This window comes from Bacillus rossius, chromosome 1 (genome assembly GCF_032445375.1).
Source record: "Bacillus rossius redtenbacheri isolate Brsri chromosome 1, Brsri_v3, whole genome shotgun sequence".
In the NCBI taxonomy this organism is placed as follows: domain Eukaryota; kingdom Metazoa; phylum Arthropoda; class Insecta; order Phasmatodea; family Bacillidae; genus Bacillus; species Bacillus rossius.
Genome location: NC_086330.1, coordinates 128466593 through 128493190, shown reverse-complemented (window position 1 = coordinate 128493190; position 26598 = coordinate 128466593). Strand labels below are relative to the sequence as shown.

At 34.4% G+C, this 26598-nt stretch overlaps 2 protein-coding genes across 3 annotated transcripts in view; both read right to left on the bottom strand.

The window, feature by feature from the left end:
- LOC134545781 (zinc finger protein 543-like) overlaps nt 1–26598 on the bottom strand; it is a 99788-nt gene that overhangs the window by 7933 nt on the left and 65257 nt on the right. For both annotated transcript variants that reach the window (XM_063388635.1, XM_063388633.1), the window contains exons 10-11: nt 20291–20399; nt 14167–14536 (exon numbers count right to left, since the gene is read on the bottom strand). In XM_063388635.1, the coding sequence (XP_063244705.1) occupies nt 14167–14536; nt 20291–20399 (479 nt within the window). The remainder of the gene's footprint in view (nt 1–14166; nt 14537–20290; nt 20400–26598) is intronic.
- On the bottom strand, nt 4548–14146 carry LOC134545805 (uncharacterized). The gene is made up of 2 exons (XM_063388636.1): nt 7540–14146; nt 4548–7401 (listed from the first exon to the last, which is right to left on the bottom strand). The coding sequence occupies exons 1-2, from the start codon at nt 7635–7637 to the stop codon at nt 5664–5666; spliced, it is 1836 nt and encodes a 611-aa protein (XP_063244706.1). The 5' UTR covers nt 7638–14146; the 3' UTR covers nt 4548–5663.

Here is a 26598-nt window from a genome sequence, read left to right as displayed (position 1 = left end):
TTCAAAGTCTATCAACTACTTTTCGTAGATCACAGTGGAATTAGGATCAATTATTTTGTGGCTCAATCCATAAAATGTAGTTGGTTCGCTGCATTAGCCACATATTGAGTTGTAAAATTGTTTCATACCTATTCCATTGTAGCAAACGATAATTGTCTTTCACTAGGTCTCGATGTCAATTTATAGGTAATTACGCCGACAGTACTTTTGAAAAATATATAACTTCAATAAATCAATATATTGCTAACGGTAATACATTTTCATTTAACTTAAAGTCTTTCTTCGATTAAAAATTACACCCAATTACTTAAACACGTCCTTACACTTCAATCACCCAAAAAGTCAGTCTTTCCTTTTTTAAATTTCTTTAACCATAGCAATTACTTTTGTCTTTTTATCATAGAAGTTAAACCACTATTGCATACAGGAATTAATACAAATGTAATTTCACAAAGAATTATTATTTATGGCCGGGATAAAAAAAATAAATAAAATATTCAATTATGTGAGATGTAATATCACACTAACATGTAAAAATGCTATTAACTGAACTACAGGCTTTTTTAGTAGTTTTGTTGATTATAGTAAAAAAATATATGAAAATCTGCTATGGTACATGGAATTCTGATGTAATCTTTATCTATGCATGTAGTCAGCTATTGGGTGCTGGGTATGCCTAACCTCTGTTGTGTTCGTTAAAAACTTAAAAACAGATATTATATTTTTAAAATGAAGTTTATTGAAGTTCCTTACCATAAATGCATACTGGGAAAAATGGTGGAGAGTCAAGTTCTAAGAATAGTTTGAAATGTAACCAACAAAATAATTTCAAAAAGATTGTGGAATATTTTACGTATTTACTAGCAAAAAGCAAACATAATTTTAAACATGCCACATACATATGTTCTAAAATCGCAACCAACTAGTCTATTTTAAATTATACTTTACACATTTTTGAAAAACTTTTTGTAACTAAACATTATATCCAAGAATACTATTTTACTTTTTTTATTTCAATTCACTAATTACTTAAATATAACCAAACCCAATTTTTTTTACGATTGAGGTATAACTTAATTCCAAAAACAACTGAGCAAAAAGGGTTTATCATTATTTTAAAACTTTGTCAATGTTTAGCAAATTAATATATTTCAATTTGCATTCAAGAATTTCTTAAACCACATTTAAGAAAAACATTTTGACACTATGGTGTCTAGTTTCTTTTAAATTAAGTTTCAAGAACAGCTAATGTTGCTATCCGAAAACTAATCTGTGAATGTTGTTTATTCTGTATGGTAATACACCAAGGCAAAATATTACATCCATTCGACTCAAAAATCCACGGTCACCACACCCATTCAGACAGTGAAATACATAATGAAACTAAGGATTATTAGTAGGGATGGGCCGGTCGAATCCTCGAATCCTCGAATCCCACAGAATCTCTAGTATTCGAAAGATTCGGTATTCGAGGAAAAATATTGATGTAAATGTGGTACTTTAAAAACTTAAATGCTTACAATTTACTTGGCCTGTTTACGTTTTCCTTGGAACACATCCTATTGAGGTACAGAAGAACCTCGTTAATACGTGATGGTCGGGACTGAGATAATCACGGATTACCGAATTTCACGGACTAGCGATTAAAAGCCCGGAAGGTCTTGTCAAGCTTCTCAGACACCGGCGTGCAGCTGGGTTAAGGCCAAGGTCATGTGACGTAACATCTCCCGAGGCTTACTGCGTCTTGGCAGCAGATGGATAAAAAATAGTAAACTCCCCATGTTAATTGGGACCCGCCGATGCCCGGATAATTGAAATCCTGTAAAAAATAAAATAAACCCTGATAATCCGTTCACGGTAAGGGCCGGCCTCGCCTTAAAAAAATACAGCACTGCCTAGCCATTAGTTCACGGTCATTTACAAAAAATCCGAAGAAAGAAAGATAATATTGTGCTGCCCTTGCACCCCCTCCCTCCCCCCCCCCCCCCCTTTTGTACAGCCCAATGCCAGCTAGACACGTCACTCGCCAGGCGCCTGCCCTGCGTTGGCAGGTGGAAACAAACAAAGGGAGACCCTCAAGTTTAAAGAGTGACAAATGTGACAGCTGAAAGGGGGGCGACACAAAGGGTCGGTACAAACAGCGTTTCAGAGTTTGGCAGCCCACGCGATGGCTTGCAGTGTTTGCCGGCTGCCGGCCCACGTGACGTTAATTTTAAGCGCTGACAATTTTAGCTTCTCTCTTTTTTTCTGCACTTTTAAATCGTCCCGGATTTTCCGATTCCCGAATTAGCGCATCACGGATTAACGAGGTTCTACTGTATTGTACTTTTAATTCGTTATTATATAAAAAAATTATGAAGCATGTACTGACTTGGGAAACTTACTTTATATTCATTCATGAACATGGATGCATTGTCGCTACATTGGCATTAACTAAGGCATAAATCACAAATGTATTCTCAGAATATGCTAAAAAATAAAATAAAGCACATTTAGGATCTAGACTAGTAATATGAATCTTGTTTTTTTTTTTAAATAACTTTACAGAGAAATCTGTTACTCAGTAATACAACAATAATGCCGACTTTCATCACAAGTTACGGTCGCACATGTAGTAATAACAATGAAATAATGAATGACAAAAATTAATACATTATACAATTATTATTTTAATCGCAATTCAATTTTAAATATTCTGATACACATTCTATTTATGAATTTTTTTAGGATCAAGTTTGGTTTGTGTACACTATCAACGTTAAAATATGTATTATCTGAGAATTCCATGATGGCCAACCAATGAATTTGTTAGCCAATCATTTTGAGCAACACAAAAAATAAATAATATTAATATAAAGAATTTTAATGGTAAACTAGAGAAAATACCCCGTCACTTTTAACTTCGGGCATATTAATCACTATGCTTTAGTGAGGCTTAATTTTAAAAGACGCACAACAATATTTCTTATGGCCTAAAACCATTGAAGACAAGATGGCGCCTTCCAGTTTCCATTAAATATTTCAGGAAAGTGTTTACCTACATTTGGGACTTTAAACAAATGTCAAGTTGGTAACTACAAAATATTGTTCCGTCGGATGTTGAATTTAGTTTTCCGATTTCCGTGAATACATGAATCACTGTACTCACAGATAATACCTGAATGCCTTAAATCCACCAAGTCGGATTCTACAGCAATTGATGAAGTGACCAGATTATTAAGTGATCCTACAGTTAACCCAGAAATAAACATTCTCGAATACTGGAAAACTCAGTCTGCGTGTTCACCCAGGCTACATAAACTGTCCAAAAAATATTTGTGTTCACCACCTGCGACATTGTTCTCTGAACGTTTGTTCAGCACTGCAGGAAACATGTGACCAAAAACGGAATCGTCTTGATCCAGACCGTGTCAAAATCCTTGTTTTTTTTAAATAAAAATTTAAAGGGTTAAATAATTCTGCATAATGTTTAATTTTGTCTCTTAACTTATAAATTATTTTATAATTAACCCTTGAGAACTGGATTCGGATTCGAGGGGTGGATTCGAGGTACTGTTTGGGATTCGGATGCGAGATTCGGATTCGAGAAAAATGGGATTCGAAGCATCACTAATTATTAGGAATTATTTTTTTTAACAAATCAAATTAAACAGCCTGCTATCCACACTGTTTTTTTTACACAGTCTAAATTAATTCCTTCTTTGAGCTTTTAAATGTTGGAAATGTATTATAGCAGTACTTAAAGTAATTTCAAATTAGGTCATCTTGCAAAAAATACAAATATTAAATAAAATGAAGAGTAGTGGAAATAGAGTTATTTCAATTTTAAATCTTACTTAAATGAGACATCTTTTAAACTAACTTGCTATGTTTGCAAACCCCATTTTTTTTACAGAAAAAGTTTCACAATTACAAATTATATTTTGATTTGTTATCAATAGTAGGGTTATTAAGATATGCATAAAATAATTACAATAGAACATAAAAATTTATTGTCACAGTATATAATATTTTGATTAAAAATGGGCATTTTAAAACATTTGAAAGAAAAAAAAACTTTAACTTGAAAACTAGGACACTTTTTTTGTTTTAATTTTTGATTTAGGACAATATTTAATTGGCCTATCATAGCTTAAATTTAGTGAACCACAAAAATCACTTGTTTATATAGTGTTTCACGAAATTTAAACACTTTTTGATGAAACATGAAGTTGAATGCAAAATACAGCCTTTTTACGAATCTATACCATTTCTGAAAACGTCATGCCTTTGGTCTTAGATTTTTAACAAGGAAACAAATTACAATAACATAATATGTCGATATCTCAAACGTAGTATTTATTTTTTCCATAGCGCAAATCTATAATATTTCTGAACGCTTCAAACGTGATACAGGTTACGCAATTATCTGTGAACCGATTAACTAGGCAGTCCGTTAACAAAATCTTAATTAAAAATTAAACATTGGGGGGGGGGGGGGGGGGGGGGGGGGGGGAAATCCAAGCCTATGAAATGTAAGAAAAGAAGTCAACAAAAAAACTATGTATTAAAAGTAGAAAGAAACTGACTAGAATTACCAGTGAGAAGAAAATACTAGTTCGGGTTAAACTGAATTACAAATACGGAACAACTGCCCTTACTTCCTAGAATCACTTCCTAACCTTGTGAAACTTGGCACACTCATTACCACTATATTATAACTTTAAAGAATATGAAAACAGAAATAAGAAAGGTTGTTTCCAAAAGTAAAAAGCAAAAATTTGTAACAGACTACTTTACTAAAATGTAACTGGTGCATACGTATGTAGATGTTTACAGGATTGTTTGTTGATACAAGGAAAGTTATTCGTTCAATTGTTAGAGGTCTGTGAATCAGCATTTTAAAAATTGAATCGAATTTCGAATCGAATGCAAAATTATTCCCGAATTTCGAATTTTTTTCGAATCGAATATTGTATTACTTATTGTAGATAAAAAATTTGTTTGACCAAGGATTACTAATTTCACACTTTTAGCAAAATTCAATTATTTTTATACATGAGTCGTCCAGTTGCAAAACACATTATGTCCAGAGAAACAGATTTTTCAGGAAGGGCAAAAAACTGTGGTTAATGAAATATTGCAGATAGAAATTTGGAATTTGTACTAATAAATAGACAATAAATATCACAAATTATCAACCAGAGAGTGGATAATTTTCACTTAAATTACCAAAGTTATTTCCAAAACATGTTTGGACATAATGAGTTTTGCAGCAGTTAGGAGGACTTAATGCATTTTGCTGCAGTATGTAACACTGGGGACTCTTTATACTAAGTTTACCAGATTCGAAAAAAATATAAATGCAATTTAGCTGCAGTATACATCTAAAATAACAATGGGTATACTCTGTAGAAATATTACCAGACAAAATAATGCAAATACAATATTCTAAATAAATGTAAACACAATTTTGCTGCAGTACACAATTTTCTTCAAAATGGGTATACTTTATACAAAATACTTTACATTTCATTCATGTACATACAATCACATTCCAATAAAGTAAATAGAATGAAATATTTTCAGTATACATCTTTCATCACAATGGGTATTCTACATAAAAAAATTAACAGATACAATAATAATGTAGACCTAAATACAAAGGTAATTTCCCATAAACTTTAAAGTATCAGCCCTTCCTTTTCTTCTAACAATTCTCCTAGATCAGAATCATTTTCTGCCACTTCTTCAGTTAATGATTCTTGCTGTGAAAACAAAGTTTTGAAGAACAATAGGTTATCCATTTCAACCCAGTCATTACCAAAGTGCTTTTTCAACAACGTGTTCAAATCAGTAACTTTTTCTTTCTTAAGTGGTATTCCTTTTTTCTCTTCTTTCGGTTTGATAGCTGACAACATTTTCCCACGTTTCAACACACTTTTTGGTTCACCAATATCAGTATTATAGTTGACTTCTCCCCTAATTACACACTTACCAGGTGAAGTTCGAGTAATTACTACCCTCTTGCAAGGTTGAAGTTTGAAATGCCATTGACCGGGCTCTTTAATAACTTTGGAAACTGCATCTTTCCAATGCAATACAGGACATTCTTCTCCCAAACGTTTCAGGGTTGCGTGGGATTCAATAATGTTTTCATAATCTTGGCGAGTAAGGATTGTTGATTTTTTCTTTACTTGCGATTCAATCCGTCCGAATATCCTGTCAGGAGGGATGAAGGAGTGTCCAGGTACTGGGAATACCAAAGTTACTTGGTTTACTGATGTAGGAGCATCTTCAGCCAGATATTTGCAGAGCATAGCTATAAGAATTTTGTTCTTGTTTTGGCCTCCACAGCCATCTGCTACCAACTTTATTGATTTGTAATTTGTTAAGTCTGCGGACAATAATTGATGATGGAGGGCACTAGCAATTTGGTTTGATCCCTTCTTGTATTCGTCTTCAAGCCATACATAAGAAAATGTATTCTCCTTCCGCTGGCTTTCTTTTGAATTTCCAACACAAATAGTGAAGTTATATAAATATAACTGCCTTAGATAGTATGCTGACTGGTCGGGTATTTTAGGAATTGGCTGGTTTTTCTGGCAATCAAAGCTAAATGTGATTTCCTGTTCATTGCTGTGTCGTAAGATATCATAAAATGCTTTTGCTCGTTGTTCATGAATGATGAGTTCTGTTTGCAGTTCCTTTCTCTGTTGCACATCTGTGCATTTCTTTATTCGTTCCTTAAGTGAAAGGCATACTGAACAGCAGTCAGTAGCTGGAGAACCGAAACCTATGTTAAAGTCACTATCAAAAATGCTGCGAAAATAATCGTACTTTACGTGCACCTTTTTGTCATGTGTGTCTTGATATTTTGTCCAAAGGGATTTAATGCTTAGTTCACTAGGAAGATATTGCCTAGTTATATTTTTACTGCGACAGTAATGTGATTCAAGTACAGTAAGTGAATTTATGAATTCCTTTACTGACTGCCTCTTATCTGAATAACGGATGGATATTTTGTCTCCTCCACGTTTGTCCACAGGCACATCGTCTAGTTGCAGAAACTTTCTGCATAAACTTTGAACACGGTCTCCTGATACACATAAGGTCTGTATAAATAGTTTTTTGCAGACTTGTATATTTACCGTGTGACTACCGTTCAAACATGGAATTAAATATTTTGTGCTTACTTTTTTTCGGTGAAAATCGCTATTGCGATTTCTTGACCTTCCTCGTTTTGGTGTGCACACTACAACATGATGTAATATAAAATTTTGTTGTCCTTCTCTATCATGGTGGCCGTAGAAACGTTGATGCATTCTCCTCACATCTTGATACGTCACCTCACTGCAACGATACGCCTCTGCTGCCTTGTGGTTACATGACGGCGGTCGTGGAAATGAAGGTGCAGAGTACCTAAACATCAACAGAAAAACACATTGTTAATGTAACAACATAAATATACATTTAAAATCTTTTACTTTGTTATTTACTAACATTTATTTTCATGCATAACCTAAATATAACTATGTATATTATGAATGTGTACAATACCTCATTCTCTTGGCAACATTTCTTTTCCAACTGTCCTTCAATGCCCTTTTCTTTCTTCCTTTTCCAGGCTGGACTTCCTGTACTTGTAAAGGATTCATAATTAATATTAATACTGTATAAACTGTTTACGATGCTTTGTTTATAGTTGACTGAATGCAAATACTTTGACAATGTTTACTGCAATAATGAAAAAAAAAATCATAGATTATAAGACGTAGAGAAGTTTTTCCATGATAGCCAATCTTACAACTTGAATCTCGTAATTTTTTCATGTCTAGTATTCAAGAACACATTGTGAAAATACTGAACACACTCTCGGTGTTAAAATTTGGACATGGTGCATTTTGTTTCAGTTTATTATATTCAATATGTATTACTCTTGGACATAACGAGTTTTGCATCAGTTTGATTAGTTGGACATAATGAGTATTGCAGCAGTTCTGCTCATGGACATAACGAGTTATGCTGCAGTACGGGTTTTTCAATGCCTGTTTAACACTGGATTAAATGAGATTTGCATCGCTACAATTATCCTAGATTGTGTATTTTTCACTGAAGAACAACATGGAGTAAATAACTCAATTTCTGGAAAATGTGGACATAATGAGTTTTGCAACTGGACGACTCACATGTGATATTAATTATTTAGGTAAATAGTAAGTAGTACCTAATATATTTAACATGTATGACCTTATATACATAGAACATAACTAGTGCAAGGAAGCTTTATTTGAAGCTTAACACTTAACACACATTTATGTACACAAGCAATGAATTGTGAAACCATGACGACATTGAGCACACTGATTTTCAAATCCATAGAAATGTTATTTGCTGAAAAGTTGTCAGTAGTCAATGCAAGACTTTGGCAGCATGTGGCTTGCGTATCGTCATCTAAACACAAATCTTTGTGTAGCATGTCTTCCAGCTTTTTGTGTTCAGTTTTGTAAAGTTCTGGAATAATGTTCTGTGAAAATGTAGTACTAACAGGTATTTTGTAGTTGGGTTTCAAGTGTTTCATCAGATCTTTGAAACAGTCAAAGAAGTGCGACTCTTACAGTGGAAACTGAAACCATGTGTCGCTATCTGTTGGGCGGGCCCATAACTACCAGCAAATAAAAAGTCGGATCACAGGTTCTCATATAAAGTTTTTTTTAGTTATTACGTTTTTTTTGGTTATATTAAGTTATCTCCTTGGCGGTGCAAAACAAATTTTTCTTTTCCTAACCTAAATTAAAACTAAGTGTATTTGGGAGGGGTCTGGGTTAGGTATAGACTAAGTGTGTCTCAGGCCGAAGCCTATACGCTCTAATCATGAAGGGTTTAAGCCATGCGGGAGAGGGAGCATGCTTCATGTGCTAGGAGAGGGATTGGCCAGCCATGGCAGCGATTGGCGCCATGACTAACTCCCCTCACTGACTATTCTAGACTATAAACTAGATAAGTTGGGCCCAGGTGAAACCTTAATAGACACAGGGAAAACCCTGGGCACTTACATGCGGGATGCAAAATTTCATGCATTAATTACATGCGGGTTGGCTACGGGAGTAGAAGGATGGCTCAGGAAGAAGAGTTGGAAGAGTAGAAAATATCTACTAAGCGAGGGTGGGCACTTGGACGTTTTTGTCCGCATTGGGGGTTTTGGGCACAACTGGTTGTTAGGGGGTGACAATCGTCGTTTCCCGCCAGACTGCCAGCCAAAAAAAAAAAAAAAAAAAAAAGTTATTTAATCGATGCGAAAAAACTTAATGCTTTTTTGTAATAAACCGTCATGTAATAAATAAAGGAGTAAAAGGTGCAAAAACGCATTGTATTACACACCACAATATTAGTGGATTCTTTTCACTGGTTTGTTTGCCTGATAATAGCTTATACATTACTTCTAATAAATTAATGTAGTTATGTCATAGATTTAAATGAACGTAATTTATGTGAATACGTTTTATGAATAACTTACCAAACAATTTTTTTTTTTCGCACAAAAGTCACACCTGTACTTTTAAAACTTGATTTTAGTATAAAATGAGCGACGATTATGCGTAAAACACAGTATTTATGAATTTTTTTTAATGTGGACGTATTTTGACAGTCACTTTTTAGCACTCGTCGTAGCACTAATTATAATAATAATAATTTGACCCCTAAATCCAAAAATGTCTACATTTGAAAATGATATACTTACCGCAATAATTTTTAAGAAAACAATAACATGGTATACAAGTTACTACAACACTTAATTATTATCAAGTCTTAAGAACAAGATAAACAACGGTTTACTCCTGAATACGTTTATTTTACCGCCGTACATGTGTTTTGAAGGTTAACAACATGACGTGGTTTATTCAAAAAAAAATTCACTACATACAACATTGGACGCACGAATTGATAAATACAGCACAGAACGACATAAATCTGTACACAATATCGCGTCAGATAATAATTTTGTTTGTAAAATCTGATATTGAGGACACGACCTGAGTATATTGACGCATTATTAAACACCAATGTACGCTGGCCTAACGAACCTGTCGGCGTCTTTAACCGTTTGTTGCAGTTCGAGCAAATTGCTTCGTCATCACTTTGCTCAAAATATAACCACAAACCACTTATTTTACGTTTTGCTTTGTCTGCCATTTTAGCTCACTAAAAATATGCCAAATTTGGAGAATTCCCAAATAAAACACAATATTTACACACTGTTTTTAAAGATTATGTGAAGCATGCGTGTCGTCGATTCGTGTGTGACAATCGCGCGTTCGATAATCATTTTCGACCTTGGCAGAATCTACTTATGAATGAAGTAAACAAACAGTACGTAATTTTCTGCTTATTTTCGTTTTGGCTGCGTGCGTCGAAAGTTTAAAACGCAGCTCATAATAGATGTAACCAAATTCTTATTATTAGATTAGCGGGATTTTAATATTTACGTCTTACGAATATCGGCCAATCAAAAATGTGCAAAATAAAAGTAACAAGTATTTCGATTTTTTTCAGAAAAGATTCGATTCGAGATTTTGAATCGAATAATAAATTATTTGCGAATATTTTTTCGATTTCAAATATTCGCAGACCCCTATCAATTGCACATACCTATGCATATAAAATTGTAAATATAATTCATATTTTTCATTAAAACTGTGTCTTTTAGGTCATTACAAATAATTTCATTTAAACATATTTTTAAAAATTAATAATTAGTGACAGTAATACATGTACATTTGTTCTGTATAAATTATTTAGGAAATTTTGCTGTATTGTATATCCTAAATACAATTTCCTTCGATTATTCGTTATTTTCACTTATCCGTGCTGACCTTATTTCCCCCCACTCCCCCCAATTAACTCGGTTCATCAAGGTTCTACTGTACTTTGGCATTTGTCCATGCTCTTTGTGCTTTTCCTACAACACGGAGTTATACGTCTTGTTTATTAAATCTTTGGTTATTTGTTTTAAAAGCGGGAGCGATGACTTTGTTTTCAAGAGAAACTACTACACATTTTATATTATGCCAAATTTTATGTTTCTTTTCTTTAATTACTTGATGCAACACAAAAAATAAGTTTTTTTAAAACTTCATTCACCGGAAAAATCCTAACAAAAAATGTGAACAATATTACGGGAATAAACTATCCTCCTGTTTGTTTACATTTTACGTTTTCTTAATTTTTTAGTTTAGGCAAAAAAAAATTGTTAATGTTTTTTATAAAACATATTTACAATATGTTACGAACGTTTAGCCTCATTCCTTTGTTTTACATTTACTTAATTTGTTAATACAACATCTAGAAATGTACACATTGTGTAGTTTATGCCAAATGTTGGAAGTCACGAAGTGCTTTTTTTAAAATTATTCCTACTGTGTGTCAATGATTTAACAATAAGATAATTTATATTTTTGGTGGAATTTTATTAAAGTTATAGAGATGATTAGGTGTACATTAAATCTGTAATTCTGAAAAAGAGCCTCTTTTCTGAACAAAAAAATAAAACTGCTTTTTATTTATTACCTGTTAGATTTTTCAAACATTCTATTAAAAGGTGATATGATACTTCAAAAGTTTACCATTTTAATGAGTAATTAGTTTTGGTTTGTTAAAATCAGAATACTTAAAAATAGTGTTGATGGTTAGTTAGGTTAGCAACATGTAAAATACTTTAAATAGTGTGGCTGGTTGATTAGGTTTGGTTAGCCACGTTGAAAATAGTTAACATCATTATGAATTATTAATTAAAAATATAACTAGGTAACTTAACCATTGTTCACACCAATTTACATAATTTTTTACGTAGCAACCTAATAACCGTTCACACAAAGTACTTTTAATGTACCTAACCCAACTAGTTAAACTGGTTAAATTACTTTAAGTATCAAATCATCCAAAACATAATGATAAGATTTTTTTTTCTTAATAAGGTGAGACTTTATTTGACAGTCCTTCACCAAGTGGGTTATCCACCACCCCAGTATAGGTTTGGTTAAAAAAAAACAAATGGGAACTGGAGATAACCCAAAGCCCATAAACTAAATAATAAAAAAAAAATAATAGCCAAAAATTAAGAATGCAGATGGTAGAGACAAAATTAATAACAACTTGCTAGGATTAAGAAGTACCTATTTGTTTGGATTGTGTAGGATCACACACCAAAAAAAAAAAAAGTCATAGGCTAACCAAAAATTCTTTAAAAAATGAAGTAAGGACTCAATAACTAACTTATTTTTCCATTTCAGTTCACAATATCACAAAAAAAATCTCTCTCCCCCCCCCCCCCCCCCCCCGAATTATATACTTATGTTAATCCAAAACAGTAAAAATTTCACAACCACCATCAGAAATCAAACTTACATCTTGAGCCAACCATACCTGTCATGACTCAGTTATGTTTATCATTACCTTGTTTACATGACCTAAAATAAAAATCGACAAATAAAGGATATCACAAAAAAAAATCGATGATAGTAATAAAACTTGTGCTATCCAATAACTTGACTTAGTTATAAAAGAATGAATTTACATTTAACTTATTGTAAAAAATATTAAATTGAAAAGCGGCGGTAGACCTGAACAGGAAAAAAATGAAGACCTATTTATTTTTCTCTACCCTTACCACTTGTACGACCATGTGTTTTCTGCATTCCCAAACCCCAACCAACAGGGACGACAGACGCCACTTGTTACGTTCCTCGAAGCTCAGGAGGATCCCCGCACCCCAACTCGACCTGGCGTACTGACTGGCATAGCACAACTGCTGTCAACCGGCAGCGCATGAGCAAAGGAAAACCCTACCAACATTTCTTAATAAAAAATACCGGTAATATGTACCCATTTCAACAAAAGAGCTTAATTTCAGGGGGAAAAAGTACAAAAAAAATTCCATGACAATTTAGTATACTCGTAGGAGTTTCAATAAAACTAAAACAATGGTGTAAAAATGCAAATAGCCTAACATGGAGCTCAACCTTAAAAAGATTTGACCCACCATCTTGGATTTTAAAAATAAATTCAGCTTGTGGATTAAATTTATTATTTCCTTGTTTTGGATCGTCAAACCTCAAAACCTAACTTTGTATCATTGTCAAAGTCAACATTCATGGTCTTGTGTAACTACAGTAGAGCCTCGTTTTTACATATGTCAAGGGACCAACACAAAATAATGTAAAAACCAAGAAATTAATATTTTTTTTTTGCTGTCTCACTATGATGAAAACAATACACAACTATACACCACAATTAATAAAATATCAGAGATGCTTATATTGTTATATATTAATTTAACTTCATTATCTCACATGGTAAAAACAATAAATCCATCCAATTTTGCAGTTCTTTAGAACTGATTAAAGCTGAACATGAAATTTTTGGTTCTTCAGTAAGAGATGAGAATGTTGAAGTATCTCAATATATCACTTGTTACGGTGAAATTTTCGTACACGAAGATGCCATATTTACAGGCTTTTAAAATCATTTTAGTAACTGCACAGCAATCCACTGTTTGTTTATGTAAAAACCACATTTACAACTTAATTTTCATGCATAATAAATTTAAGTTTAAAGGGGAGGAATATCAAAATGAAATTAATTTTCGCTTTCATGTCACCAAATTTTTGGTCCATGACTGTATTTTACTGTGGCACATGGCACAATAAATGTAAGTTTGCAAAAGGATGCAAATGGGAAATGAAGCTGCAGTAACCACACGCCCACGCAGTAACGTGTAATAAGTAAAACTCACACTATTCCTTTTTTACTTTTCTTGTTTATCTAAACTTTACTGATGTTTTGCTATTAAACGTGGCGCTGTTTCAACATAAAGCGGTAAAGTAATAGCATTAATACTATAGGGAAGAAAATGATGGTGTAAGTAGCAAAAATACATTAATCACAGGAATTTATAAATCCCAGATATGTAAAAATGAGGATCTACTCTATATGTACCCTCATCTGCAATGGCCTGTGTGAAATAAACTTTTTTTTTTTGCCAGGCAGTAACATAGTGCAGTCTGTTCCATTGATAAATGCTAGATATTAGACTAAATAAATATAAATAATGAAATTGATACGTTACGCTGGCTGTCTCGTGCCAATGTTTACAATGTATAAGTGAAGACGTGAAGTACAGCAGGGTACCTTCGTCCTCCGAGGACCTGGCCGGCCGGGACGCCACGAGCCCGTGCTTGTGGTCGGCCTCGTGGTGGGCCAGGCTCTCTGCGTTGACGCTGCGGTACGGGCACAGCGAGCAGGCGTGCAGCTCGGAGGCCTCCGGGTGGCGGGTCCGCAGGTGGTACTTGTAGGCGCTGGCCTGGATGGCCGAGTAGGAGCAGTGGGGGCAGGCGTACTGCCGCTCGCCCGTGTGGCGCATCACGTGGCGCCGCAGCGAGTTGTGGTCCCCGGTGCGGAAGTCGCAGCCCCCCTCCGTGCACTTGAAGGGCTTGTCGCCCGTGTGCTGCCGCATGTGCATGCGCAGCATGGACTTGCCCGCCGATGCGTGGCCGCACACCTGGGAGCACACGCCCACCGTTCTTTGCCCCTGGCTGCAGCTCGTGCAGTGCGTCAACACACCGATACACAGCGCAAGGTAGACTGCAAACATGTGTGCCTCAGCGTTCGATGACCGGATTACGATCGTTTTGAAACTCGGCTCTACGATTGTGAATCAGTCAACTACCAGTCAGAAGAGGAATGGCAGAATCACATTGTCGACCCATTCAAAAGAAGGGAAGTTACAGAAAAAAATAAACCAGCCAAAAGAAAGCAAGTGTGTGTGTGTGGAGTATAAATATATTATTGATTTTAGTCTGACACCAAATGAATCCATTGTATTTCCAGGTCTCTAACAAATGAAAGCTAATGTTTCCAGAGAATATTATATATTGAGTTCAAGACGTGTGAATCACATTTTGTTCTATATTAAAAGAAGAAGAGGTGATAATTTGTTAAGTAAATTTTTATCATACAGTAAGTCCACAAATGGAGAGTTTAATAACTTAAATGAGGTTAAATTAAGTAAAGCATGTGAGTAATTAGTATTGGGTAATTAAGAGGTACTGTAAGGCAATTCTATAAAACAGGTGGTTGTTTCTTGTTACTACTTTAAACTGGCAATTGAGCATCATAAAACAGTTTTATCTGACAAAATTGGTTTCACCTTCATTAGGATATCCTGACTTATGGTTGGTTTCACAATTTCTTTTTTGTTTTGATTAATTTCTGACAAAACAATAATCCTTTAGTTAGCCACATTTTCTGTTTCTCAATGTATAGCTAGTCATATACAATGATCATTTGCCTGTACATAATGACGCTCTCAAACACAAGAATAGATTCATTGACTGGACTAATCAAACAAGCTGGGTCGTCCTTAACAGATTTGAGGTTATGTTACATATCATAAACGTTTCATCAGAATATTTTTGAATAAGGAAGGCAATGGTTCTTATCTGATTTGTATTATTTTACCATTTAATTTTACTAATATAAATCATGATTACTTTTATAAAAATGGATTGCATATACTAATTAGATATTTATGTAATTATAAAAATTATTATGTATCTTATAACAGATACATTTCACAAACATACACAAACTGCAAAAACATTTCATTGACCATATAATTACAGCAAAATTACATACAGTCACGGCAATTAATGATTATAAATGTTTCGCTAAACCATAGTTTTTTAATGTTTTGAAACTAAAAGCTTTTCTACAATAGGAAGGAGCTCGGCTGTGCAGCTTCGTGCTTGACTAGCATACATGACATTTGACGTCACTCGAAGCAGCAGTGCAACACCGTCGAGATGGCTAACATTTACCTTGGGGCCAGCAGACAGTCAGCAGCAGGCCAAAGAAAGCACGTGATTTGTTGCCTTTAGTATCGTACGTCAATCGAATTTGTAATAGTTGTACAAAGGCACAATTAAAGATATTTTTTGTAATTCTGATATATCGAATGTAGGATTTTTTTTTCTACAACAGTGCAAATGATAGTACTCATGAAAGACATGGATGTGATACATGCATATGCAGCAACATATCTTTTATCATTATATTGTCTGTTATTTTTTAAAAAAGGGTAATAGTTTTACTCACAAGTAAAACTACCTATTACATATTTTATGTTTGTACCTGGTTTCACAATACATTTTTTGGCACACAACATAACACAAAATTGTGATCGTTTCTCAAATGAGGAAATGTTTTTACTAGGGATGGGACGATTCCAAAATTTTCGATTCAGATACCAAATTATCGATTCCTTAAAAAATCCTTCGATTCTCGATACTCGATACTCACCTAATATTAAATAATTCAAATTCTATTTGCAACATTTTTTTTTTTCAGCTTTCAATACATATATGATGTAGCATACATCATAAATTCATATTTATCAAATTTGAGTACACAACTAAGTTATTAACATTAACTTATATAAATGTTTACATCATTAGAAGTTAATGACTCATTTGTCAAAGGGGTCAAACTATTCTAAAATTTGTTTTGTAATACGGAATAAACTATATAAAAAAAATTTTAAGCTTTCCTTGAGCAGTATAAATTATTTTCGTTCATACAACTTGCCTAACTTAGAGAAGGGTACAAATTAACTAAAAAATTTGTGAAATGAAACAGTAACAAAAATAAGCAACAACTAGAGAAATAGCAAATGAAAGTATTGTACTTGATTGTGGTATTTTGGCGTTAAGTTACATTTAAGAAAAACAAATTCATTCGTTATTGTCATCGTCACACCATTCGAAAATGAATGTTTACATTTTTCCGCTTTTTGGTGCGATTTAAAATGCTTGTGCTGCCCCGTACGGCTGGGTGAAGAAGTAGCATGGTTCGCCCAATAATCTGCTTGATACTGATACTACGACGCTGTTCCAACTATATGCCAGCGCCCCCGGCTGACGTGATATGGCCACTCACGTAAGGCTGTTCCAAACACCGTTCGCCCAATCATCTGCTTGCTTTTGTATTTATTTGGTGTCGCTGTTCCAAGCTGACGTCAGTGCCCCGAGCGGTGTGCGTGGACTTTAAAACTTCGCCTGTTTGTCTTATCTATCCAAACATTATGCCGGAAAGGAAAATAAACGCCGTAGTTTTGCGTATTGTTACAGTATATTCAAAGATAATACAGTAGAACCCCGATTATCCGTGTTAATGAAGGGGACGAGTGAGTCGGTTAATCGAAAATCGCGGTTAGCGGAGTCATGCTTGCCTCAAAGGTCATTAGCCCACAGACAGCCATCTGTGGACATTCGGAGATTACATATATACACATGCTATGTGTGCGTGTGCGTTGTTGACATAGAAGCGGACTGCTTAGTGCTGGACAGCAGTGGTTTTTAAGTCTTTCGTGTGCGGAGACGTGGGCACGCGAGTTGTTGTTGCACCGAGGTGTGTGACTAGCCGCCCGCCAGTCCAAGGGCCCAAGACAGCTGATAGTTGCCAAGGTCACGCATTCTTTTCATCGCCCGTAAGCGACGCTGCCACACTTAGCTCATTGCTCTGTTGTCAGTAACACCATCGGGCTGGTTATTGTTTTACAGAACGACTGCCTTCAAAATTCTTTTCGAGATAAGAATTTTCATACCAGTGCATTGAGACTTGATTTCATGGTTTTGAAACGGTGTCTCTGTCTCGTATAATTCACGGTGTTTTATCCCCCTTTATTTATATGAATTTTAAATGTTAAATTTTTTATTTTTAGCTTGCTGAACGTGGACTTAGTGTAAAAACGACCTATTATGACTTAGTGTTGCAGATGGGTTGGAAATCTTATAACGACCACCTCTCTATAACGACCCTAATCTCGGGAACCGTGAGGGGTCGTTATATCTATTCTCCGTTCACTCTTAGCTGAGTTTTGAAATAAACAAACACCGTCGTATCACTGCGCCGCGTCAGCAAGTGATAGGCTGAATTTATCTTGCGTGCCAAGCACTAGTTGCAACACACACACTTCCGTACAGTCGGTGCTCATAAAATAACGGAGAAGTAATATGACAGGAAAATGGTTCTTCTGTCAAGCCTAGGTTTTTAAAAAATTTGCGTCTGCTGTGATAAAATTACGCCACTTAATGGTACACCCTCCGACCTTTTCTGTTGAAACCATTCAAACAAACAAGCGTCCAAGCTGCTAAATGTGGATTCTTTCATCATCTTGCGTTTATTTAATCCACTTGAAGTGTCAGCCTGTGAAGCAAACTGAAGGATTTTTTCGCGATTTTTTATGATGTCGCGCACTGTTGTGTTACCGACATCAAACTCAGTCGCAAGTTTGCAATCGTTTCTCCACTCTGAAATCTTTCTATAGTTTTTGTTTTGCTGTCGATGGACAGTACCACTCGCTTTCTTTTCTGTTCATTTGATGACATGATGAAATGTTGCGCTCAACACTTCCGCACAACACAACGGTATAATCCGTCGGAATGCAGATTACTGTTACAATACATAAAATTATCACCACCTTCACGCTTCAACAACGTTCACTAATGGAATGGACTGCCTCCATGCGCCGGGTAATCTCTGTGGCACGGCGCCGTGCTGCGCGCGGGAGTGTACAGTCCGGTCATGCGGACGTGGAATCGCGCACCAGTGTATAATCTATTCACGTAACATTGAACACAAAAATATTATGTACATACGTATGTATGTACTAGTATTTTTTTAAAAACTTTCTGTGTATATAAACGTAACTGAGTCAAAGTACTTTGACCAACATACATTTTGCAAAGTATTTTAACATTTACATACATTTTGAATCATTGGTTATATGTAACTAAAAAATTGGACTTTATGGACATAAATCGCGGTTAATCCGCGAATCGGATGATCGAGTCGCGGATAATCGGGGTTCTACTGTAGTATATTTTTGGGTTTAACATTATAACGTGAGCGTGTGTAAGCTTTTGTTTGCTTTAGTGCATTTATGATTAATGTTCAATGGCGGCCATGTTGCGGTGTTTGTTTACCAGTGACGAGACAAATCTTTTACCCAGTATTTAAATTTCCCGTAAAAACATTGCGATTTCGCGTTTTAATACTAAATTTTGTGGAAAAACGCTGTGTTATGGCGATTTCGCGTTTATCGTCGTTCAATCGCGATCGCGAAAAGAACAGGGCCCTACTAATACGCAGTGATAATTTTTTTATAAATAATTTTTGTACTTTGACTTGTGTATAACATCGACCCAAGTTTTAGATATTGTTTATTTGGGGAAATATGACTTATATATGCGTCTAGTCAGTCATAACCCCACTCAAAGAGTCGTTAAATAATCGTATCTGACAGATTTGCAATGTTGTAAAATTATTTTTTTGCTACATGCGGGAATCGACTTTTATCATCGATTCTCGATTATCGATTATTTAAGTAGAATCGGTAGGTATCGATGAAATTGGGAATCGGTTTTCCCATCCCTAGTTTTTACTTACGGGAAAGCATCTGAAAAAAAAAATAATATTATTACTGAACTAAACTTTGTTTACAAGTGAAACTACTATATATTTTATATTTTTGTACCCGGTATTATGATAATTTTTTTGGCACGTTACGTGACACTCAAAAGTTGTCATTTTTCAACTAAATAATAATTTTGCTGCCTGAAAAACATCTGAAAACAAATAAATATGAATACTGAACTAATCTATCTATCTTTTTTTTCTTGTTTATCCTTTGCATGTTAGTAATTTTATAGTTTAGGTGGCCATCATGATATGAAATGTCATCTTAGCCTGTATTTCAAGTACATTTTGCACTATTCCTTTGTTTAAATTTCATTTTATTAATTACATATATTACATCTAAAAACAGACATGTATCATTAGAGTAACTATCAGTTTGTTGGTTGAATTTTGATAGCTATAGAGATACTGACCTAATAATTTAAAAAGATTTTTGAATAGAGTTTCTGTTACCTAAGAAAACTGTTGCCACAAAAGAAATATACTGTCACTGTTTAATACATTGGCTATAGAATACAAATTTTAAAGAATAAAGGCAAAAATGTATGGTTGGTAACAACTTTTAAAATTTCGTTAACCTTCTGCATTGATGTTTTGCATTGCTTTTAGGTGTTTAAACAGATTTTTTAAAACCAATTTTATGTTTTTACACAGAATTTTTGTAACACTTGTGTTTTATTTTACACTGCTTTCGGAAAATTCTATTTACCAATTTTTTGGGGTCCCTAGACATACATTAAGAATAGATCTACATCCTTTACAAATAAACAACACTTGCCTGGCACACATATGGCCTCAGCTTACTGTGAACTGACTTCATGTGTTTTTTCAAGCATTTTGAATCTGAGTAAGTTTTATGGCATATCTGGCAACGTTGTGATGTGTACCTGCAAAAAAGAGAACAAATATTACACAAAATGTAATTAAATACCACTGAAAATTCAAAGTAATTAATAAGAAGCTATAATTTAATTGAATAACAGTATGCAAAATACAAAGTCCATCACAACATATATTTCAGTTATAAAAGTGCATTATGTAAGTATTTAAAAGTGCTTGTCACAAAGTTTTTATTGAAACTACAAAGTAAGTACACCTATCCCTTACTTAGCATGACTAATTCGTTACTAAAAATGCTCGTGTTATTCAAAATTGCATATTCTGAAGCATTAGTTTCCATAAATAGCAAGGCTAATTTATTTAATGTGTTCCAAAATTATGTAGGAAAATATACTTTACGTAACATAAATGCGTTTAATAACACTCAACTAAAAATATGTCACACCATTTATCTAATATGCTTTCCATCGCACTTTGTATGACAAATACGAAACCGTGTAACGGGAGATACGTTGTTATGTACTTTATCATCAGTCGACTTGTAACATTGTAGAATTCCCGCCCCCTACTATTTCTCTCATTTCATGTTTAATGTTTTGTGAATATTTTTATAATAATTTTTATTTTAATTTAAGTTTTATTTTATTTTAAGTATTTTGTTGGTGTTTTAAGCATTATTATTAATTTAGATTATGTTTAGTAGTGTTTTATTATTTGTTTGCTTTGTAATTTGGAATTAAAAAGTGTATTATTTATGTTTTTATATATCTTTTAAAGCATAGTATGAATAGTTAAACGGTCAATTTCGAGAACAGTCTAGGAGTGAATAGAAAGAAAGGACACGTGCGCGACACACATTTGTCACACCTCAAGATACTGCGTCGAAGGAAAATCCCAGCACGTGGACGTGCAAACTGCGCACCAAGAAACTGGTCCTTTACACTCCATAGCCGCAATTTAACTTGCCTTAACTGATGTTTGTACAACAGCCGATAGCGTAGACAGACATGCGCGTGCATCTCTTCCCCCCTTGTTTGGCTAACTGTATGCCACGGCACATCTGTTGTTTGCGGAAGTTGAAACAGACTCTGTAGCGTCGTGCTCAACTTTTTTTTTGCCTGCCGAGACATAGTGCTAACTGAAATTTATAGACGTGTTATTCAAGACTGGGGCAGTAAAATTCACATAGCTCTAAATGAATCCGCACAATTTGAAGAGTTGCTAAGTGTAGGTGTAGTATGCTTAAATTAATATGTATTAGATAAAAATAAAACCAATGCTAACATATCTAATACAATATTATTTTTATTGAGATTTTAGTTTTATCTACAATTAAAAAATTAGCAATGGATACACAAATGCATTTGTTTAGTTTTTTATTTTATGGCACCAAGTAATGTTATTTTCAGCTGAAAGTGGTTTTCCCCCCTAAATATTGAGCATATTTACATCAATTTCCACTGACAGATTAACTTTTTTTTCTTCCAAAAATACCATGTAGTCTCACCCTATAAAGTATGAGATTAATACCAACAAGTGAGAAGTAGCTGCATAAGTAAACTATGTCTCCGATTAGTGATACCAACTAAACACACAGAAAAATGTTAATCTCATCAGTGATTGAAAGTAGTAGTCACGTTATAGGAAATTGGGCGCCATTGCAGACCCTCGAAAATATTTAATATTAACAAAATTACTTTATTTAAAAGGAAATGAAGTTAACATAATTCATTCAGAAAACCTCTGCTTTATGATTTTCTAATTCTGTGCAGATATAGTTCATGTAACTGGTGTCCACTTCCAATGCAGTTAATGGTGAACACTCACCACGGTTCTGATCGACATCAGTTAAAATTGTTCACTTATTGTGACTCGAAGTTAATTTCCCCATACATATTCTTGCACATACACAAAATAAATACATCTTCCAGTAACACACAATGCTTAATATAATTTCTGTCATTTCATAGACAGCTTCTAGGTAGTTCAATTGAATATTAATATGAATGTAGTAGTGAAGCTCATTCAAGACAAAATGATTCCACTTATGTCAAATGCTGAAGCAAAACCCTCTGTTTCAAATGAAAATCTTTCAGTCAATCGTCTTTTTTTTTCATGCTAATAAATTCCTTACATAACAACGCTCATAGAGCAATACATTACACTACCAAGAATTACGATTTTGCAAAGACAAACTGCCTTACGAGTAAAATGTTTACGTTATCTTTATAAGATTTGTGCAATGGGAGTGCATGACTTGATGTAAGTTTTGATAAATACCCTCATTTTCCAGCCCCTTCTCAGTCGCACCTGTGTTTCCGTACCATGTGCGTCTCTGCCTGAGGACGGGAGCAGATAGCAGTTCCCGAAACGTCGCTTGTTTCTGTTTAGGTAAAACTATTGTATTTGTTTGTTTTTTCGCTTTGTCATGTTTTTTGTCTCGCTTCAACTGTTGTGCTGAATTATTTTGGGTTTCAATATTTTTGTGTTGTCATCATTTGTGGGGATTTTTTCGTTCTCTTAGTACTTTTTTCTTTGTTTTTTTCTTTGCTTGCTGACCATATTCCTGTTTCGGAATATTTTGTGGTGTTCATATCCTTGTTGACAACAGCAATTGTTTGCTTAATTTTGTGTTTTTTGTATCTTTTTTTGAGTATTTTTATTTTTATTTTTATTTATTTATTTTATTTATTAGTTTTTCTTCAACAGAAAAAGTTCTTAGCAATGGCGTATGTCCAAAAACTTACATCAAGTTAAAATGTTTACACTTATGGTTGTAGTTAAATAAAATAAAAAACTTATATGTAATTATTCTGTGTAGATATTTCTCCAAAACCAATAGAATTACTTAATTTTTACAGCACTACACCTCATTGCAATACAAAGTTATACAATGCTCAGCAAAATTATATGTACATATACTTTAATACAATAAAAATAGCAGACCTGTACATCTCGCTGACGAATGAAAATTATCGATGATTTGGAGATTTTATTTGGTAGAAGGCAAATTTAACTGTGCGAAGGAACCAAATATTGAAATAATTTTAAAATATTTTATAATATAATTCAGTCAAAATTTTTTTTTATCTTGTTACCAGAGGCTTGGTGTACATTTAAAACATGTATCCATCATATTTAAGCGAACCAGCACACAATTTAGACATGTGTCTTTTGCTTTAAGGTAAAACTAATAATAAAAAAGTGGTATGAGCAAAAATAAAAATACCTAACTTCTAAATTTAGCAGGATTATGAACCCCTTGAGTTGCTTTGACATCTGATGCAACATCCAAATTTGAAAAAAGAACTTGAACAGATAGAAGCAACACAGAAAGGCGGAAATATTGGGGAAAAAACATTAGAATCAACAAAGAAGCAACTTCGCTTAGACGAAGCTTACAAATGGCCTTCAACATGTGAAAGGGCCATTTCGCTGACAAACTGTATTGGGGAATGTATAGCTCATGCTATGATGCCATACACTACAGTGGAAAATTATAAATTTCACAAAGTCTTTAAAATAGCTCAACCACTTTATTCAGTGCCATATCGTAACACTTTTTCAAGAAGAGTAATACCTGAACTGTACAACAAAACAAAGACAAAAATGTCCGAACATATTGCCAATGCAGTAAGTTTATCCAAAATTGCTTCTTTATCATTCACTTGTGATTTGTGGACATCTGCTAGCAACGAAGCATTCATGTCGCTGACATGTCATTTTCTTGAAGATTTCAACATGAAGAAGTACTGTTTAGGGTGTTACAGCTTTCCTGGTGGACACACTAGTGAAGCAATTAGTGAGAAACTAGTAGAGTGCTTCAATGAATGGGACTTAGAAAATGCAGGGGACAAAGTGGACATGTACATTGTGAGTGACAATGGACGAAACCTTAAGTTGGGACTTTCACTATGCAAACTTAAGTTTATGCAGCTGCAGTGCTTTGCACATACACTGCAGCTTGTATTGCAAGATGCTGATAAAGTAACGATATGAGATAAAAGAGGTACATACTGAAAAAGTCATGTTCGATTGTTGGACGATACAAACACAGTGCGCAAGCAACTGAACAGTTGCATCGAATTCAAGAAGAATTAGATCTGCCGGTAATAAACTTGATTCAAGACTGTCAGACAAGATGGAATTCAGAGTTTTTAATGCTGAGGAGATTGTTTGACAACAAGATACTTCTTTCTCGTCACTTACAAACACTGAACATGGACAATCTGCAGTTGAGTGAGTGGAACCTTACTGACTCTTACATTAATATATTGCAACCATTGTATGATGCTACAACCCAACTTTGTGGTGAACGTTCACCATCAGCATCAATGGTCATTCCGGTCATTTTTTCTCTAAAAAATGTCTGAAGGCCTACATCAACAACCAATGCAAAACAGGGACAGGAGTTTGCAAATGAGGTACTTCTGGCTCTCTAAGCACGATTTCCATGCTACGATCGAAAAGAGCCATACTATACTGCAATGTTAGTAGACCCGAGGTTTAAGGCTGTTGTAATTCCAACGGAAGAAAAACTTTTGGTGTGTAACCACCTGGATAAAAAAGTAACAGAAATCACATAGGCAACAGCACAACCAGGTAGGGATGTGAGGGTACCCGATAATTTCAACTTCGATTCGATTCCTCAACTATTTGAACCCGGAACCGAAACTAAAATTTGGAATCGAAAAATTCAGGCAAACTTTTCAAAAGTAAAAAAATCGAACAAAGAAATTGACGGTTACCGTTTAACTGATTGCTAGACATAAATTTATTCGTCAATTATCATTAATGTAACTCGTAAAATTGCTGCGCACTTTCACTCAAGCAAATTTCATAACGTTATGAAATATAGGTTAGGCCGAACATTAAATTTTTTTCAAAGATTGTGTATGATATAATTTACACGTTCAGAACCACTAACTGTTTAGGCTTGCAAAGATAAATACCTTACGAAAACTGCTTGTTTATGAAATAGTTTAACAATCTGCTCAAACATTTTTATTTCTGCCTACTTACGGCATATTACTCATAACCATTCGGGAAAAAAATATTGTTGGTTTATTTGTTTTGAAAAATAAATAACACGTATTAAAAATGAATTTTACAACCATCAACACATAATTTTCTGTTAACAGTTCAAATATTTCCTTGTTCAACCATACATTTACAAAGGTCGCCATTCTGTGACAATCTTCTGTTAACAGAAAAACCAACATTAAAACTTTCACAATATTTTAGCAGTGCCGGACGTGTAGACCAGTTGACATGCCACCATTTATCATAGATCGCGCGTGCCGACACAAAGGAATCGAATCACTGAATCATAACATTCTGTCAGTATCGAACGATTGTTTATGCTTTTGCCTTTTACAAAACTTAATTAAAGCTGATCATCGTTGTGTGGTTTAACTTCGTGAAGTTAATAAATTAATCATATTTACGTATTTTTTCCGTTTTGACGTGACGTCTAATAAATTGATCGCTGGCTGCACGCACAAAATAGTGTCCTGTTACACACATTGTCCCACTATGATGTGTCCCGTTACGCTCATTGTCTTCCGCGGAAACCAGGCACGCGTTATACATATTTTCCTTTGTTTATCACGAGGGGCGTTATTATTAATGAATTATAAATAAAATTTTGTGCTCGGGGCAACAATTGCATATCATTTTGAGCAATGGAAGACATAAAAACGTAAAATATTCTCGACAAATTTTAATCTTGGCCCCAGCGCACCACGAGCGTCTGGGTTGGAGATTAAAGCCGAAATTCTTTCTTAAACTTACTATTACTTTTTTATTAACTGCAAGGGCATTTTTATTAAATTCTACGTTTAATTTAACGACGAACAAACTTCGTCGTTAAATGTGTAATTGCGAAAAAGCGTAAAACATTCTCGACGATCTTAAAGTTAGTATAAACATGGCGGCCAACTAGCAGCCGACATTATATTTTAAATTTCCCGCCTACCACTATAAGAAATAAACATGGCGGACTACATACGTTTTTAAAACTTCCACAACACGAAACAAAATTTTTATAAATATATATACAACATCTGAAACTATTATTTCCAATATGGCCTCGTGGCCGTGCGGTTAGCATCGCTGACTACCAATCCAAAGGTTGACGGATCGAATCCCCGCTGCCGCTATACTTTCATTTCTGTACTTGTAAAAATAAATACGGCGCGTGCGACACTACAAAAGTAATAAACATATTTGAATTAATGAGTGCAA

Coding starts and splice junctions, on each gene's coding strand:
- LOC134545805 (XM_063388636.1), bottom strand. CDS start 7,637: ATGAATCCTTTACAAGTACAGGAAGTCCAGCCTGGAAAAGGAAGAAAG. Junction 7,402..7,539: donor AATGTTGCCAAGAGAATGAG/GTATTGTACACA, acceptor GTTGATGTTTAG/GTACTCTGCACCTTCATTTC.